This window comes from Pygoscelis adeliae, unplaced genomic scaffold, assembly GCF_000699105.1.
Source record: "Pygoscelis adeliae isolate BGI_AS28 unplaced genomic scaffold, ASM69910v1 Scaffold14, whole genome shotgun sequence".
Taxonomy (NCBI): domain Eukaryota; kingdom Metazoa; phylum Chordata; class Aves; order Sphenisciformes; family Spheniscidae; genus Pygoscelis; species Pygoscelis adeliae.
In genome coordinates, this window is record NW_008825109.1 from 18,751,849 (window position 1) to 18,768,978 (window position 17,130).

Consider the following 17,130-nt stretch of genomic DNA (forward strand, 5'->3'; position numbering starts at 1 on the left):
GTGTTGTACACAGCATTGTCGGAAAACAAACCCTAAAATTGGCAATGTGGATGATGGAGACCTAGAAATAGATGATGAAGCAGAAGAACTTTTAGAAAAGGAATATATTCAAACTCCTGACACAAAGCTCTGTAAAGATGAAGAAAATGCTAAATCATCGCCTGCTCCTCAAGATAATGCCAATCAAACATGTGATCCTGTACATTTAGAAAGGGGTAGTGTTTCCAGCTTATCTTCCCAATGCCCAAAGTATAGGAAATTCCAGAAGGCTTTTGGAAATGACAAAGTTCATACTTCAGAGTCCAATTCCAGTATTAAAGACATTCAGGTGCCACCAATTGCAACTTTTCTTGAGAAGGAAGTGTCTGATAATGATAGCATACAAAAAGCTCAGGAGTGTGTGCCTATGCAGCTGGTCTCAAAATGTGAAGAGACTCAGGTAAAAATGGAAGAAGGGGTGGAAGGCATTGAGAAAAAGGAAGAGTCAAAGAGAGATTCTGTGACTCAGAATGTGTCGTGTCCTGTGGAGAAAATGGATCTTGCTGCTTTCCCCCAAAACTCTGCTACACCTCATGGACTCAATTCTGTGTCTTTTTTACATACTTGTGAGCAATATGGTAACTTGAATTTCAGTAGTATGCAAAACAACACAGTCTTAGCTGAAAAAACTGTGTCAGGTACTGGAGTTGGGAATGACAAAATTGAAAGTCAAGATGATGCACCTTCAAAGGTCGATTTGTGCACTAGGGAAGCCACTAACATTACATCAGCTGGTGATCGAAGCAGTGTGGAAAGAGAGGTAGCAGAACATCTAGCAAAAGGGTTCTGGAGTGACATTTACAGCACAGAAGCCTGTCAAATACATTTACCACCTGCAGTTCCAAAAGAGTGCTTGGAGCCAGTATATTCGGGGAAAAAATCAGAGTGTCCGTGGCTGGGTATCAGGATCAGTGAAAGCCCTGAACCTTGCTCTCAGCGAACTTTTACAACATTGAATTCTGTCAACTGCCCCTTTATAAGCAACCTTAGTACTGAAGGATGCTCCAACAGCTCTGAAATAAGCAGTGGAGATTATGTTCAGGGACAGCAACAAGAACAGTGTCCCTATAATTATGTGATAAGTTTGGGAGAGGATTCAGAAACTGACACCGAGGGAGACAGTGAATCCTGTTCAGCAAGAGAACAAGAATGTGAGGTAAGGACATCGGGTGTATCCCCTGCTTCCCTGTCTCTTAAGGCCCTATTCAAAAACCTAATTCGCAGTCTCTTGAGGGGGTTTTTTTGTGGTTGCTTGTTTTAAAAATCTGGGAAATTAAACTTTAAATAACCATTCAAAGGCTTATATGGAAGATCACTGTTAATTCAGGGAGACTTACATTTTTTGGTAGCATATTGAAGTGGTAGATGCTTAGGTATTAGATCTCTTCATATATTTTTCTGGAACAACTTTATCAGAAAAGGTTGCGAGTCTTAAACCAAGGCATGGGGGTTCTTTTTTAGAATTTTTTTTTTGTCTATTTCAGTTAAACTTAAGAAAACTCTAAACTTCTTGGAATCTTTGTTTTGTAGAAACTTTTCCTGTCCTTTATTCTGAGCTGTGGGGAGAAGGTGGGAAAGAAATGATACTTCAGATTTACTGTGAAATGAAAATTAAGTTTTCAAGCTGGCTTCAGTAGCTGTGTATTTAAGACTGCTTTAATAGTACTGCCTTCTCTAAAACTGAGGTTATATTTGTTCCTCCAACTGCAGAAATTATTTGGCACTTCTTTCCTTTATGTCATTGCTTTGGTAGTGTTTTAGGCGGATGCCATACATAAGTAGTCTAAGCCCAAAAGATTTTACTATATATCTAGAATGATTTCTGTCACAGTTCTTAGAATTGTAGAATTGTAACGTGACTCTCTGTATGATGGATCATTTAATGTCATGAAAATCCAGTTGTTTTTAAAGCACTAGGTTTTTTTCTTTTCAAGATGCAGGGCCTTACTGAGACTTAAAATAAGTGGAAGCTATCATCAACATAGAAAGTTGGCAGGCCAAACAAAAGGCCAGAATTGGCTAAATACATTCCTCATCTTTACATTACAAAGAAGTAGATGGAATCATTGCTGAGGGCAGTACTCTGTCCTCTTTTTTTTTTTTTTTCCTGTTTGTCACCAGTGGTAGCCGAACACAGAAAGGGTTTCTCTGCTTTTTAAACTAAATTCAGATCTTTGACCACAGCAAGGTAACACATTCTGCTACTTAATATACTCAAGCGTAAGGATTAAAATAAACTGTCTTTAGTTGGATACTTCATAAAATGTGGCAATTATTTTGTAAAAGTAAAGATGTTTGCCAGTATTAATCAGGACTTCACGATCTACGTATGTTTCAGAAGCTCCTGCTTCTGTAGCTCAGGTGTACACAGTAGCAAAAGCCTGGTTCTCTTCTCCAGCATTAAGAATTGCAAGACAAATACTGTAACTTCTATATTTTAAGTAAATGCCTGTTTCAGATGAACTTTTCCTGCAGAAAACTATAGGTATAAAAATGTATGCAGCATACAGTCTTAATAGCAGCTTAGGGGAAACTTTAGACTGTATTAGTTGTGTATTAGACTGTATTCTTGACACCCGTTTTGTGCACCACCTAACCATTTTTTTCCTGGAGTGTATCACTTAATTATTTGCTGCACACATGGATAGATTTCATCCTACTCTGAATATGGTTTTGAGGATCTAGTGTAACTGTGCAAAGTACTCAGTTATTTTGCCCGTGCTTGAACTCATCTAGTTGAAACCCCTGCATTTTATCCACCTCACCTGATGGCTACATTAGCTTGCTCTTGTCTCTGAGATTTAGGAAGAAAGATGGGTTGTGTGGTAAAGAATGCTTAAAATAAAAGCTGGAATTGGCCTGTTGGTGTTCGTGTATATCAGTTTCACCTTTGATTTACAACTGTATCTTACATTCTAGGTAAAACTGCCGTTTAATGCACAAAGGATTATCTCACTTTCCAGAAATGACTTCCAGTCATTTCTAAAAATGCATAAATTAACTCCTGAACAATTGGACTGTATTCATGATATCCGAAGACGAAGTAAGAATAGAATTGCAGCACAGCGATGTCGTAAGAGAAAACTTGACTGCATACAAAATCTTGAATCTGAAATTGAAAAACTGGTACGTATAAATATTCATTACTGTTGACTTGAGTCTTTCTTTAAACATCTTGACTGGACATCTGGCAGTAGTTTGAGAGTGAGGTGGCTTACTACTTTTTCCACTCAAGCTTAGAAAATTTTATGAGTCTTAGATGACTTCTTGATAGCAGTTCCAGGTTTTCTGTGCTTTACTCTAAAGTACACACATTTTTCCTTCTGTGGACTTGTTTCCATTCAAGTAAAAGTGCATCACAGCATAATTTTTGGTGAATAGTGTTTCTGAAGCCCATCAGCATTGAACTTAATTGTACAGAATGGTTCCCAAACCGTCATCCCACTCTACTTGTTTTCTACCTCTTTCCCCTTTTCTTGCTTTGTGCTTTTGTTCTTCAGCTCGTGGTATTGCTCATGATCAAATTTACAGTTATGCAATTGTTAGTTGTGTAAGTATTGTTCTTGTAACATATCAACACGGGCTGGTGAACTGTTTCCTGAGTCTTGAATCTTAAAAATGAGACCCTTGCAGAAAGGCGGAAGATACAGCAGAACTCAGGAAGCTGCTTGCCTTTTTAGCACTTGTATCAAGATTGTAGCTGAGGAATTAATGCATCCAGATTTCTCTGCAACCATCTGTTAATATAATTTCTCCTTCTTAAAAGGCAGTAAAAAGATAAATATGTAACTTAAGAGAAATGTGGATAATCTGAAGTTCTCCTGGCAAGAAAATAATTGTGAGTGGCTTTTTTCTGGTCTTTGTTTCTGACCCTCTCATCTCAGTTTCATAGTTGATCGTACCATGTGCACTAAATAGTTCAGTTGTTTAGGGTTACTGTACGCCTAATTCTTGTTTATGGCGTGTTTTAGACTTTGTGTTTATGTACATAAATTTGGTATCTGCATTAGCTAGGAACATACGCAGTCATGTTGCACCTTTCTCCTTATGACTTCAGAGTGAAAAGGAAAATAAAATTAGAGCAAAGTGCCATGAGCTAGAAACCTATTTTCCTGAAGCGGTCCATCATCTTTCACTACATGCACTTCTACTTCTGCTACAAAGGAGATAGACTTTGAAGGAAGGCCTGCAGTGCCATACAGCCCTGATGAGTTGACAGAGCAAGTCATTCAGTGTGCTGACTGAAGAAGATACTCTGGGAGGGAGGGAAATCAGGTGATTGTGTTAATAACAGTTATATTATTCTGACTGAAGAGAGAAGTTGCATTTCTGACAGTTCAGAACTTTCTGCCTGTTTTTGTCATCTTGTCATTTCTATTTGTTATGTAACTTTGTCAATATTGTGCAACGGTTGGGGGGGAAAATTAGAGATTCATCTGCGAGATCAGACCTGTAGTTGACTAAGTGACTGATAATCATAGTATAACACCCTTTCTTCCGTGGATCTGTGCTAGAACAGACTGAATGTCTGCTGTTTGACAGATAACACTGTGCAAGGTCTAGACAATGAGTGTTGAGAATTGTGAGGTGAGGTCTGAGTTAACGAGTCATGCTCTAGGCACAGATATGTTCCAGTAGCTTATTTTTTCCAACTGTGCAGGGAAGTTTCTTCAGAACTTCTTGAAAAGACCTTGTTTGGAGCTGTTGAACGTGTCTGACAGCCACTGATTTTGTGCACCATCAAACTTGTGTAAGTCGTGCACAAATACAGAAACTTTTAAGATCTGTCTAGGCATAATTTCCAGATGGGTGGAAGAAAAGAGACATCTGTGAAAGGTGTTGTGTGGTACATCCAGGTCGCTTCATGCATGATGACTCTTGCCTTGTTCCTGCTTCTCTGGGTCAGTCATGTGTCTCAGACCTGTTAGTCTTTGATCTTCTCATGGTATCCTCTGTAATGTGGCTTTGAGAGAGGATAATACAGTGTAGCTATAGTTTGAAAATTCTTGACAAGTAGATAATACTCTCTACTGTAGCCTGTTAGGAAATATTATTTGGTTAAATTCCTCATCCTGGCTTCCAATATGTGCAGCATGTTGTCTTGTATTAATTTCTATTCGTTGTTGCTTATCAGGTTTTTGTTCTCTCAGATGAAAAGATAGTATTTGTGGTGTGTTTCTTGGGAAAGTCCTACATCTGGAACAGACTAACCCCCTGCATAAGTAGAGGCTGGAGACCAGCTGGCTGGAGAGTAGCTTTGCGGAAAAGGACCTTGGGGGTCTGGGCAGACAGCAAGCTGAGCGTGGGTCAGCAGCGTGTCCAGGCTGAAAAAAAGGCCATCAGTGTCCTGGGCTGTATTAACAGGAGCACAGCCAGTGGTTCGAGGGCAGTGATTGTAGTCCTATACTTAACACATGCAAAACTGAATCTTTTGTCCAGTTTTGACCCCTCCCAGTGCCAGAAGTACGTTGACAAACTGCAGCAAGGTTAGGAGAAGGCCACTGGGATGGTCGGGCCTGGAGTACTTCTCCTATGGTGAGAGGCAGAGGAAACAGGGCTTCTGCTTGGGGAAGAGGTGGCTGTGGGGAGACCTAATAGCCACCTGCCCATATCTATGGGGAAGTCCTCAAGATCATGTAGCCATTGGGAGTGGAAGATCTTCGGCTTCTCAGGGGGTAGTACTTCACAACAGGAGAACAAGAGACATTGTCATAAATTAAAGTGGGAGGTTTCAACTGGATATAAGGAAACACTTTTTTCCAATGGGGACAGGCAGGCAATGGAGCAGGTTACCCAGGGAGGTTGTGCATGCTCTATCCTTGCAGGTTTTTGTGACATGACTGAGCAAAGCCCTGGGTAGCCTGATCTTACCCAGAGCTGACTTTGTTTTGAGCAGGAGGTTGGACTACAGACCTCCTGAGGTACGTCCCTACCCAAGTGATTCTGTAAAAGTGAAAGTCTTATGTTAAGCTCTACTTATATTGAAGAAAAACGCTGTTCGGTACTGAATCTAACCGTTATCTGGAAGAATTACATTTGGTCATTTCTCTTGATCTTCTGTACTGATAATGTCATTTTTGACCCCCATATAATCTTTGCTTATTGATGTTTCAGGTGAACCTATATGTTCTTATTGTTCACTAATGTTCCATATTTGAGAATACATGCTCAAGGAGATGTTGGCTTGTTAGAAACAGCTCTTTCAGAGCACCTGTGTATATTCACATTCCTTGTACTTTCTCACTTCAAAGCTTTAAAATGAGGGTACTTGTGAGGAGGGGGAGCAGAGTAGAGGACACCTGGCCTCAAGAAGCGCTACTTCCCTGAAGATTCTGTAGCTCAGGAGGAGGATGTGTTAGTGAATGACGTACTGTAAGCTGTGATCCAAGAAATGTAACTGACATCTTGTTATAGATACTATAGCAGGGAGAGGGAGTGTGTGAACTAAATAGATTCTTCACCAGAAGAATTAAGAGCTCTCACTTTGATTATTATGACCTCAAAACTAGCTGGCATTACTTTGCAGTATTAGTATAATGCTGCTAAAATAAACCAATAATATTTAAACGTATTAATCTATCAACAACTTCAGATGGGGGCAGGGAACTTAAACTGGAATAACTATTTATGAATGTTGAAGATTATGTTAAACAGCAGTCCAGATAATTTCATCAGTCGATAATACACAGCTGAGTGCCTCTACATACCCAAAATGTACATAAAGTGATTTCAGATTAGGAGATGTGGCAACAGCTGCTCCCAGTATGCTGACAAGTAGAAGTTTATTAGCAAAGCACTCTTTCTAATCGTTTTAGGCAAAAAGGACTGGCAACAACTGCTTGCTTCTCTCACAAAATACCACTTAAAGTTAGTCAGTTCTTTCAAAAAGAAGTTGTAGAGGTTGCAGTGTGAGTTTCTCCTGCAAGAAGGGATGTGAGGAGGACTGAAAGTAATTAAACTTTCTAAGAGTGAATTGACAGCAATAGGGATAACATGCAGTCCCTATGGTTAAGATTTATTTCTTAAAAGCTGTTTAAAACTTTGTATATCTTCAAAACTCTGCCTCTTCTTTGAATTAATTAATTATAGAACTCGAAATATGTGGCATGTTTGTTTTTAGGTTTTTTGTCCTTTTCTTTCAACTGCTTCATTATGGTCTTGCTTGTTTCCTGTCCTTCTTTGCCATTTCCTCATTTTTCTTTATTCCAGATGTTGCTTGTTTCCATCATTAGACCTCTCAGTTATCAATGTCCTTTCGTCTTCAGCCAGCTGTATCAGAACTCTCAGAGAAATTCATGACATTGAAGTAAAAGCAAAAAAAAGAAAGCTGATTTTTAATGAATGGTGCTTTTTTCTACTTGATATTCACTAGTGAATTGTCATCCCTTTCGCTGCCCTGTGTTTGGGAAATCCTTTTGCATTATGTAGCTAGATTGTGAGCTCTTCAGAGCAAGGACAGTCTTATTTCACGTCTGAGAGGTATCTGCCGCTCTTAAGCATGTTAGCTGTGTAAATAAAACTCAAGCATTCAGCCGGTATTCTCCTGTTCCAATAGTAGGTTACCTACCTAGTGACACCTCTGTTCTTGTCTCCTCGATTCATTAATCTGTCACTCCTCTGTCACTCTAAATTCTTTAACTTCCAGTGTTCTAGTCGGTGCCTTTCGACAAACCGGATAGCTGCATTTCCAGAGAAATATTTTGTTTACAATTTTAGCATGTTTTATTTCTTTAACTTTCCTATATTTTCTATTTACTTTAGAAACTCTTCTTAACTCCATTGTTTGTTCAACAGTGGACTTGAGAATTGAATTTATTTTCATCTAGCAGGGTAGTATCAACAGTGAAAATGTGAAGTCTGGTTTTCAGCATTTAACTTTTAAATATAAATCTCTGTGAAGACTGCTCTGCTTAATATTTTGTTGACCCAGTGGTAATGGTTTAAATGTGTTACCCTGTAGAATTAGTGTTTCAGGAATATTTATAGTAAGTGAAGCTAGCTTTCATCTATTTAATAACTACAAATTACTCTTTTGGCTGCCAGCAGGAGTTTTGAAAAAGTTTTATGTCTGAAAAAGTCACTTCAAATAGCTGAGTTGTGACGCTTCAAGAGAGGTTAGGATTGTCCTTTTGGTAGGCATTTGATTGTAGTGCACCTTCTTATTGCCAAATTACTTCTGTTTCAGCAGACCAGATTATTTACGGTCTTGTTTTAGCTTTGATGGGAACATAAACCATAGTTTTTGTGTTAAAATGTAGACTAAAAGGCTATTTTTCTTTTTGCAGCAAAATGAGAAGGAGAACTTGCTGAAGGAAAGAAACCACATTTTGTCAACTCTGGGTGAGACAAAGCAAAATCTGACTGGACTTTGCCAGCAGGTGTGTAAGGAAGCAGCCTTGAGTCACGAGCAAATACAAATACTTGCAAAATATTCTTCCTCAGATTGTCCACTGTCATTTTTGTTCCCGGAGAGAGAACGAACAGCTCCATCTGATAGTGAGCTTGCAATACCAGCATGTATAGAATTGGCAGATGGTCTTTCAGGTGTTACATCTACAAGTGAGCAGAGTTCTTGTTATCAGTGTGTGAAAAGTGCGTGTGATGCAACATACGATCAAGTACAAGAACTGCATCCGGTTTCTGTAAGAACATTGGAGAAAACTTTGCTTGTGGAACAGTGTGGACAGAGCGGTGGTATCACAGACTTCTGTCAGCAAATGACTGACAAATGCACTACGGATGAGTGAATCTATTCTCTTCCTATTGCCAGCCTCTCAACATTGCAACTAAAAGTGAGATTGAGCATTATTGTAAAGTAACTTAGTGAAAGAAAAGATGAAACTTCATCATTTGAAACTACATTGACAATTACATGGTCGTCCTATTACTTGGCAAGCTTTGGGTTTGCTCTGTGTAGTTCTAGAGTGTAATTTGTATGTGTCAGCCTTGGAGTTTTTTCTGTGTGGTGATGCCAAGGAGAGTTCAGGAAAGTTGTTGGAAAGTATAAACTCCGTGCACAGATGTTTATTTGTGAGGAAGCTTTAATTTAGGTATAGAGCAGCCTTCACTCTGTTTTATGCCACAGTACCTAATGCCACTCTGCATCTCGAGAAAAGCCTCCTGACAGGTGTTTATGCACAATGACTTCTATACCTGGAATTCTTACCTCTTTAAGATTTCTCTTTTCCTGGTAGACAAACCTTAAGAAGCATATATAGCTCTGTAAATGTTTATTTTGTAGATGGGTTAGGATAACATGACAGTATGAGGAGATTCTGGCAAGCGCGCTCTGGAACAGCTCATTGCTTCCTGCTGTTCCCATCCCTGTAGCGGAGCCAGCTTTTATTGAATATATGCCTTTGTCTTAGCTCTCCAGTACATAGTTAAGACAACTGGAACAGCGGAGGTGCTGCAGCATACTGCTCTCTTCTCTAAATTTTGTGCGAGGAATAACAACATACTGGGAAAGGCAGAAGTTTGATGCAATTCTTTGATTAGTGTGCATTGGATCCTCTGGCTTCTGAATCCCACGTGCTTGTTAAAATTCATTGCTGTATTGTGACTTACTGTCCGAGCACCTTCAAGCTCACTGCTGTTTGTGATAAGTTGGAATCAAAGTATTGTGACAGTTTAAGGGCAGATATTTTTTTTTAAGGTATTCAGGCACCAAATTCTTCGACTTCAGAGCCTAATTGCCTAAAGTAATCTACAAATGTATTTGTTCTCTGATCACTGGGACCAGTAAAGATCTATTTCAGAATTCTAGTCTTCAGGATACTTTTATGGCTAAACATGTAGTACATTTTCAATGGCTTGTGCTGTAAGTATAAACATATAGAAAGTATAATAAGGAAATGAGCTGGAGGGATTTCCTTTATTTACTCTGCAAAGGAGAAACTCAGCTACTAAAAATAATCCCCGTTTTTTAGATTTTTACATGGCAGTAGATGCATATTGTATACCAATGATGCTTTGTTTTTTAGATGTTATTCTCACACCAGAACTAAGTATTGAACCTCACCACAGAAAACTTTGGTTTTGCTGGTTTACAAAACATGAAGAATCTTGTACAAGCCAGTGGAATTCTTCATTTCCTACCTCAGAATGTATATTAGCTTTTTGTGTCTTTGTGTGCATGTACAGTAGGCAGCAACTAAGCAAAGGACTATTGTAAATACTGCTTTGCAGTTTTATCTTGCAGTGAGACAAAACTTGTTCTTGGCAAGGCTCTTCCCTCCCCCCCTTATAGGTAACATAGCATTAATAAATATATTAAGACACTTAAGCCACTTATTTAAAACAAAAATTAGAAATTTGACAGATTTCAACAGTACGTCTCATAACCAGCACGTAATACAAGTGACTACACTACCTCACCTATGGGATTGAAAGTTGATTCAAATCTCTAGTGATATCCTTGGATTTTCATCATATATAATTACTTTTTTAAGGGGAAAATTTATGTTAATTGAGCATAGCTTGTATAAATCACAGTGCTTGCAGTAATTGAAATTCAGAAATAAATACTATATGGCAGACATCATGAGAGTTCTACTGCTTTGGATATATTTTCAGATAATTGAATTGAAATTCTTTTAAATTACTATCATTTATATATGTTGATCCTGTATATGTATTACTCATGAAGCTCTCTGGGTTTTTTTTTCTCCAGCATCTGTATACGCCTGGTTAATTTAACCCTGCCTTCCTCCTGTGCTGCCACCCTGGGCAGCGTTTTGCTCCTAAGTCTCCATTCTATTTAAAAAGCAAACCAACAAGAAACAATAAAAAACAAAACAGAAAGCCCCAAACCTCTCTACTGTCCATACATAATATCACTTTTAAAGCTGGTGATACTCTGAAATGACGTGGATAATGACGTTAAAGCATTGTCCTAATAGTACGCGTACTCTGAAATGGAATTCCTGGGGTTAAATGTTCGTTACGAAGGGGTGGACCATATACGTAGAGAATGACTGGCCAGGAACTTAAACATATCCAGTGGCCCAGACCCCCGACACGCTTGGCTATGGATGTTGGAAAACAAGGTCGGTGATTTCCAAGTTCGGAATATCCACCAAAGAGTTGTGCTCCACTGCTGCAGTCTGGTGATCAGCCAGGGTCTGAATTCCACCCAGCAAACGGTGCAGGGCTTCCAGTGCAGAAATCATGGCTGTCACTGACATACGATAAAATTCATGTCATGTTTTTAAACCTCTGATGAACTTGATGAAGTTTGAGGGTAGGTTTTTGCCTAACCGGCTGCATCTAAATAATTTTTAAAATATTTATTTAATGCAGTAGACCTACAAGTTGCATGTTGACTTCTATAGCCTATATCATCAACTTGCAAAAGTTAAGAATGAATGACAATTTTATGATACAGAATTCTCAGGTAAATGTTTTGGAGTTTGGTTGGGTTTTTTTCAGTGAAGAAATACTCGATTTTGAAATTGTAAAATACTTTGTTAAAGCATGTTTTAAAATACTTTGGACAGACTATCTTAAAGCCATAAGAGTATGATGGCATACAGATTGTAAAATAAACAGATAATTACAACAGTTGATTTTGTATCTTTCATAATTCAGTATTTTCTAAGACTACAATAAAAACCACTATCCTTTCTACCAAGGCTTTTCTTTTTTGTACAAATCTTTTGCAGTGAAAGTCCTTACTGGTGCATTATTCACATATGTAGCGCTACTAAAACACTTCTGAAAACAGCAGCAAAGTAGTCCATATAGTTTATAAGTTCCTGGATAATACACACAGTAGCAAATTATTACTGAGTTGGAATAAATTTCCTGTAAGTTTATTTGACTTTTGTGTGTCCTGTTCTGTTTGAGTGGGTTTTCTTTTCTGGGGAACTTTGATATTTATTGTTTAATTTTTTTTTTTTTTTTAATTTTAAGGGAGAGAAGAGGTAAACGGCTGATTAATGGGGTATCGTAGGTTTGTTGGGTCTAGAAAAAACTTGGAGGTGATGATTATGTGCATAGTATAGATCAGCGCATGAGACCGAGGTTTATCATCGGGGAAGTTGTAATGATATGTATGTTTATTAAGCTTCTCAAGAAGTATCTTTGTAGATCTGTTAGGTCTTGTTAAATAATCAGTGGGATTGCAGAAAAATTATCCTTTGGGAAACTGTTTATCCTAACCCCCCTCTGTACCTCCAGTACAGTAAACTGTGATACTGGAACTAGCCTTTTCGGTATTGCGTTTTACCTTCTTCAGAAAGCTTTTCATTAGAAGTCTGACTTCATTTAAAGTTTTTGTAACCTGTGCATTTGACGCTTTCAGGTCTGAAATTACTCGATCCCACCAGCAGACCCTTCATTAAAAGTTAAACCAGTCTTTTTTGGGGAAAATGCTGGAAGGCAAGGTGATTGATTATAAACTTCGGCTTGCTGCTTATAATTGATAAGGCAGTAAGAGCTGTATCTCTTTTCTCCAGGACAGTTTTATTCTTGGCATTCATAGTCACTTGGATTTATTTAGCGCGTGGTGCATTTCTTGACCTCAGGAACCAAGGGGTTAGCTTGCACAAGAATGTTGGTGTGGTTCCTTTTTGAGGAAGCTTAAAATCTTCATGCGAGAGTCCGTGGTATGTTTAAAACTCCTTAATATTCAGCAAGAAACAACGGCAATGAACGCTAGAAGGCCCATATGCCAGAGATCAGTACTGTGCAATTAGTTCTGCCTCCGGGTCTTTTTTAGGAAGTAAGAAATGAGGAACTGCTGATAATTGGCACCCTTTATGTGAGCTCTGGGTTTTCATCTGAGCATGATGGAGCTAAGTGAAATTTGTTTAAAGTGAAATAGCAAAATTTCTCCAAAAGCTGAAAAGGAGGCAAAAGCACCTCCTTTAACTGAAGCCGGTTTTGAACAAATTTCTTTAATACTCTTCTGACAAAGGTTTGAGCGTAAACAAAATAGTTGACCCGTACAGAGCAAAGTGAATGTTGTCCCTTTTCGGCACTGAACTAGAAGCTGGGCAAGCTGGACTTTTGTGCCTGTTCGATATTCTATTGTTTGCATATTGATTTCTTCTTTGTATTGTTTTTGTTCTTCAAAAGAATGAGCCTCAGAAGCACACAGCTGCAGTTCACTACCATGAATAAAGGAGAATTTTAATATTGGTACATTAAGACTTGCTACCAGTTGAATTTTTGTGGACAGAACTACAGGAAAAAAAGAAGGGGAAATGAGCTGGTTTAGCAGAGGTTTGAATAAGAGAGACTTCATGAATATTCATATTCATATTCAATGAATATGAATAAAGGCCTATTTAAGCATGTGTTATGCTCTTCAGGCCTCTTAAATTTGTATACACTGCACTTAAGCTTTTTTCATTATTATTTTTAATCTTTTGGAATTGCAAATATTAATCTGAGAGAGTGTGGACACTAGCAGTCATTTTTTCCCCACCTTTAGATAATGGGGATGGGGCAGGGAAAGCAGTGTTCGCCTTGGAGAGTGAAGCTTTAGAAATGAACAGGATGTTTAGACAAACGTTTCTGTTGAGAGCAAGGTGGTGTATGAAGTTGCTGGGATATACTTGGCCATGTCGCAGGTTTAAAAAGGAAGAATGAAAAGTGCTTATTTTCCTGTTGAGCCAGGAAAGATCCAGGGTAGAACTTTTCAGGAGCACATGCTAGAACCCAATTTTTTTCTGGTGTAGAGTAGAGAAGGTATTTTTTACTTATCTATCCCTTCTCCACTGTTTTGAAGAAAAGTGGAAGAAAAAATATTTATTATAATGCTCATTCAGAATACAGCGTTGCTTTCTAAGGATACTATTAAAAAAAAAAAAAGCTTTCACATATACTAGGTATTGTAGGCATGCGTACAAATAGTCCCTATTCCAAAGAGATTTTGATTAAGGGATGTGAGAGAACCCAATAACAGGATTTGTGAAGTACAAGATAAACTATAATCTCATTTTAGTTTTAGGACAGTGTTTTGACTTGCTACCTACAAAACACTTCATTAGGTAGGCATTCTGGGCTATGAGCAGGGATAGCATGACTGCGGGCAGGTAAAAACAGCTTTAGACTATGACTGAACATAAATCTGTTTCGTGGTGGATTATATTGTCTAAATATTAGGTTTACTTATTCTATAATACATTGCCAATATGGCCTCACTTAAAGATTGTTGTTATTACCAGCTAGTGTACTGAGCAGTAAATAGGTAGATACATGTATGTATATAAAAATAATAATAATTTCCCTGAACTCACTAGAAATGCTAGTATCTGCTACTCAGCTGGATTGACACACTGGATTGATTGAAGGGTTCTTGAAGCCATGGCATCCATATAGGAGTTAATCAATGTGTCACCGTTTTCCTGACTGCATTTGGATCTCCATTTGAGATGAAACTGAGGAACCCAACTGAGGAACCCAACAGCTCATACAATATTTCTGGCAATGTCAAGCAGAGAAAACTGCATTGCATGGTCAATATAGAATCATAGAATCATTAAGGTTGGAAGAGACCTCTAAGATCGAGTCCAACCGTCAACCCAACACCACCATGCCCACTAAACCATGTCCCTAAGCGCCTCATCTACCCGTCTTGTAAATACCTCCAGGGATGGGGACTCAACCACTTCCCTGGGCAGCCTGTTCCAATGTTTAACCACTCTTTCAGTAAAGAAATTCTTTCTCACATCCAATCTAAACCTCCCCTGGCGCAACTTGAGGCCATTTCCTCTCGTCCCATCGCTAGTTACTTGGGAGAAGAGGCTGACACCCACCTCGCTACAACCTCCTTTCAGGTAGTTGTAGAGCGTGATAAGGTCTCCCCTGAGCCTCCTTTTCTCCAGACTAAACAACCCCAGTTCCCTCAGCTGCTCCTCATAAGACTTGTTCTCCAGACCTTTCACCAGCCTCGTTGCCCTTCTCTGGACACGCTCCAGCACCTCGACGTCCTTCTTGTAGTGAGGGGCCCAAAACCAAACACAGTATTCGAGGTGCGGCCTCACCAGTGCCGAGTACAGGGGCACGATCACTTCCCTGCTCCTGCTGGCCACACTATTTCTGATACAGGCCAGGATGCCGTTGGCCTTCTTGGCTGGCCGGGCACACTGCTGGCTCATGTTCAGCCGGCTGTCGACCAACACCCCCAGGTCCTTTTCCTCTGGGCAGCTTTCCAGCCACTCTTCCCCAAGCCTGTAGCGTTGCATGGGGTTGCTGTGGCCCAAGTGCAGGACCCGGCACTTGGCCTTGTTGAATCTCATACAACTGGCCTCGGCCCATCGATCCAGCCTGTCCAGGTCCCTCTGCAGAGCCTTCCTACCCTCGAGCAGATCAACACTGCCGCCTAACTTGGTGTCGTCTGCAAACTTACTGAGGGTGCACTCGATCCCCTCACCCAGATCATTGATAAAGATATTGAACAAGACCGGCCCCAAAACGGAGCCCTGGGGAACACCGCTCATGACCGGACGCCAACTGGATTGAACTCCATTCACCACAAATATTCTCTAGGAAGTCTTGAGGCTGTGTTTATAAAAATTCGCTAGAAGCTGAGTATTTGCTTGTAGGTAGTCTTTAGCTGCTGTTATCAGATAAAAGTATTGTCTGCATGTAGTGATTTTTTTCCCGTCAGCTGGTGAGAAGCTTTTTCTGAGTGCTAAAGCAAGTGAAGAGCTTCCACCTTTCTGTGTATATATATATAGATGTATAAAAATGAGGATACAGATGAAAACTATCAACAAGTTTTTACAGGTTCTAGTAGCAATTTAAGACTTCTTGTAACTTGCACGTTTTTTGCTAATGAAAAACTGACTGACCAGTGATTTCATAATGTTCCAAAAGTAGAAGGTCAAAATAAATGTATTTGTAATGCCTATAGAGGATATCAGAAAAATGTCATCTGCTTTTGGGATTTCAGTTGGAACCAAATTAAACAAGGAACTTCTTTCTTTGTTCTCTTGGGTTTTTAACTAAAAAAAAAAAAAACAACACACAAAAACCAAAACAGAAAAAGCACCAAAGGAAATAAAACCAAGAAGTGTCAGATTCTGGAAGACAGAAGTTGGTAACTTACAGGATTTCTGCATCAAAAAAAAAAAAAGACTTTTCCATTATTTTCTTAACAGGAAAGCAGGTTTCTAGTTTTGTTTTCATGGAAATTTATCACAATTTTCACTTTCTTACAACTCGGCTTTCCGCAAAAGTATATAATTTCATGAAGAGCCACTTTGAGAACAGAAGAACCTTGATGCCTGAATAATTTGGGATGTGAAGATTTTATTTCTGTAACTTTTTTTCTTCCAGGCTGCTAATACCTGCCATGAAAATAAGGGCTAGTGAGGGTCTTAGGTGTATAATTTGGATTCCCACATCCCTATTTCATACAGTTAAATAAAACCTGATTTTTGAGAGTGCTTTTTCTTTTATTTGTGCTATATGGTGAACAGGTCCTTTGTCATCAGAAAGATCTACTGGTTTCGGATGGGGGGGGTGGGCCGAAGGGCAGCCAACTAGGACCAAGTCCAACCTAGGACTCCTTATGGAGGTCTTGCTCATGTTTTAAATAAGGCCCTGAGCCTTGCTCGCTGAGCTAGAATGTGAGCACACAGATGTGTCCATGCATCTCTCTTGATCACTCGTGCTTTGAGAAGCCCGCATCATTAATGGCCTGAAGTTGCACCAGGGGAGGTTTAGATTGGACATGAGGAAAAATTTTGTTACTGAAAGAGTGGTTAAACATTGGAACAGGCTGCCCAGGGGAGTGGTTGAGTCCCCATCCCTGGAGGTATTTAAAAGACGTGTAGATGAGGCGCTTAGGGACATGGTTTAGTGGGCATGGTGGTGTTGGGTTGACGGTTGGACTCGATGATCTTAGAGGTCTATAAGACGATAGAATCATCACCTTAATGATTCTATGATTCTATGATTTTCGTTCTACAGATGCTAAGTATCCAGTGGCTTCTTCCATAGTTTGAACCGTGCAGTCTATTTTCTTCTTTAAACTATAGATGGCAGCCTAATACTGTGCACTGCCTGCGCTGCTACTTCTCAAAGTGAGAACAGCTAAATCGACATCTGTTGGTTTTAAAAACCCAAAAAACTAGT

General features: G+C 39.3%; 1 protein-coding gene across 1 annotated transcript in view; it reads left to right on the top strand.

Annotated features, from left to right (window-relative positions):
* The window catches only part of BACH1 (BTB and CNC homology 1, basic leucine zipper transcription factor 1), a 17,991-nt gene extending 6,326 nt beyond the window's left edge, over nucleotides 1-11,665 (top strand). Inside the window, 3 exon segments of the mRNA XM_009327815.1 lie at nucleotides 1-1,195; nucleotides 2,959-3,165; nucleotides 8,325-11,665. The exon segment at nucleotides 1-1,195 is cut by the window's left edge and continues 17 nt beyond it. Coding sequence (XP_009326090.1) covers nucleotides 1-1,195; nucleotides 2,959-3,165; nucleotides 8,325-8,786 — 1,864 coding nt within the window. The 3' untranslated portion in view covers nucleotides 8,787-11,665.
* The last annotated feature ends 5,465 nt before the right edge of the window (nucleotides 11,666-17,130 follow it).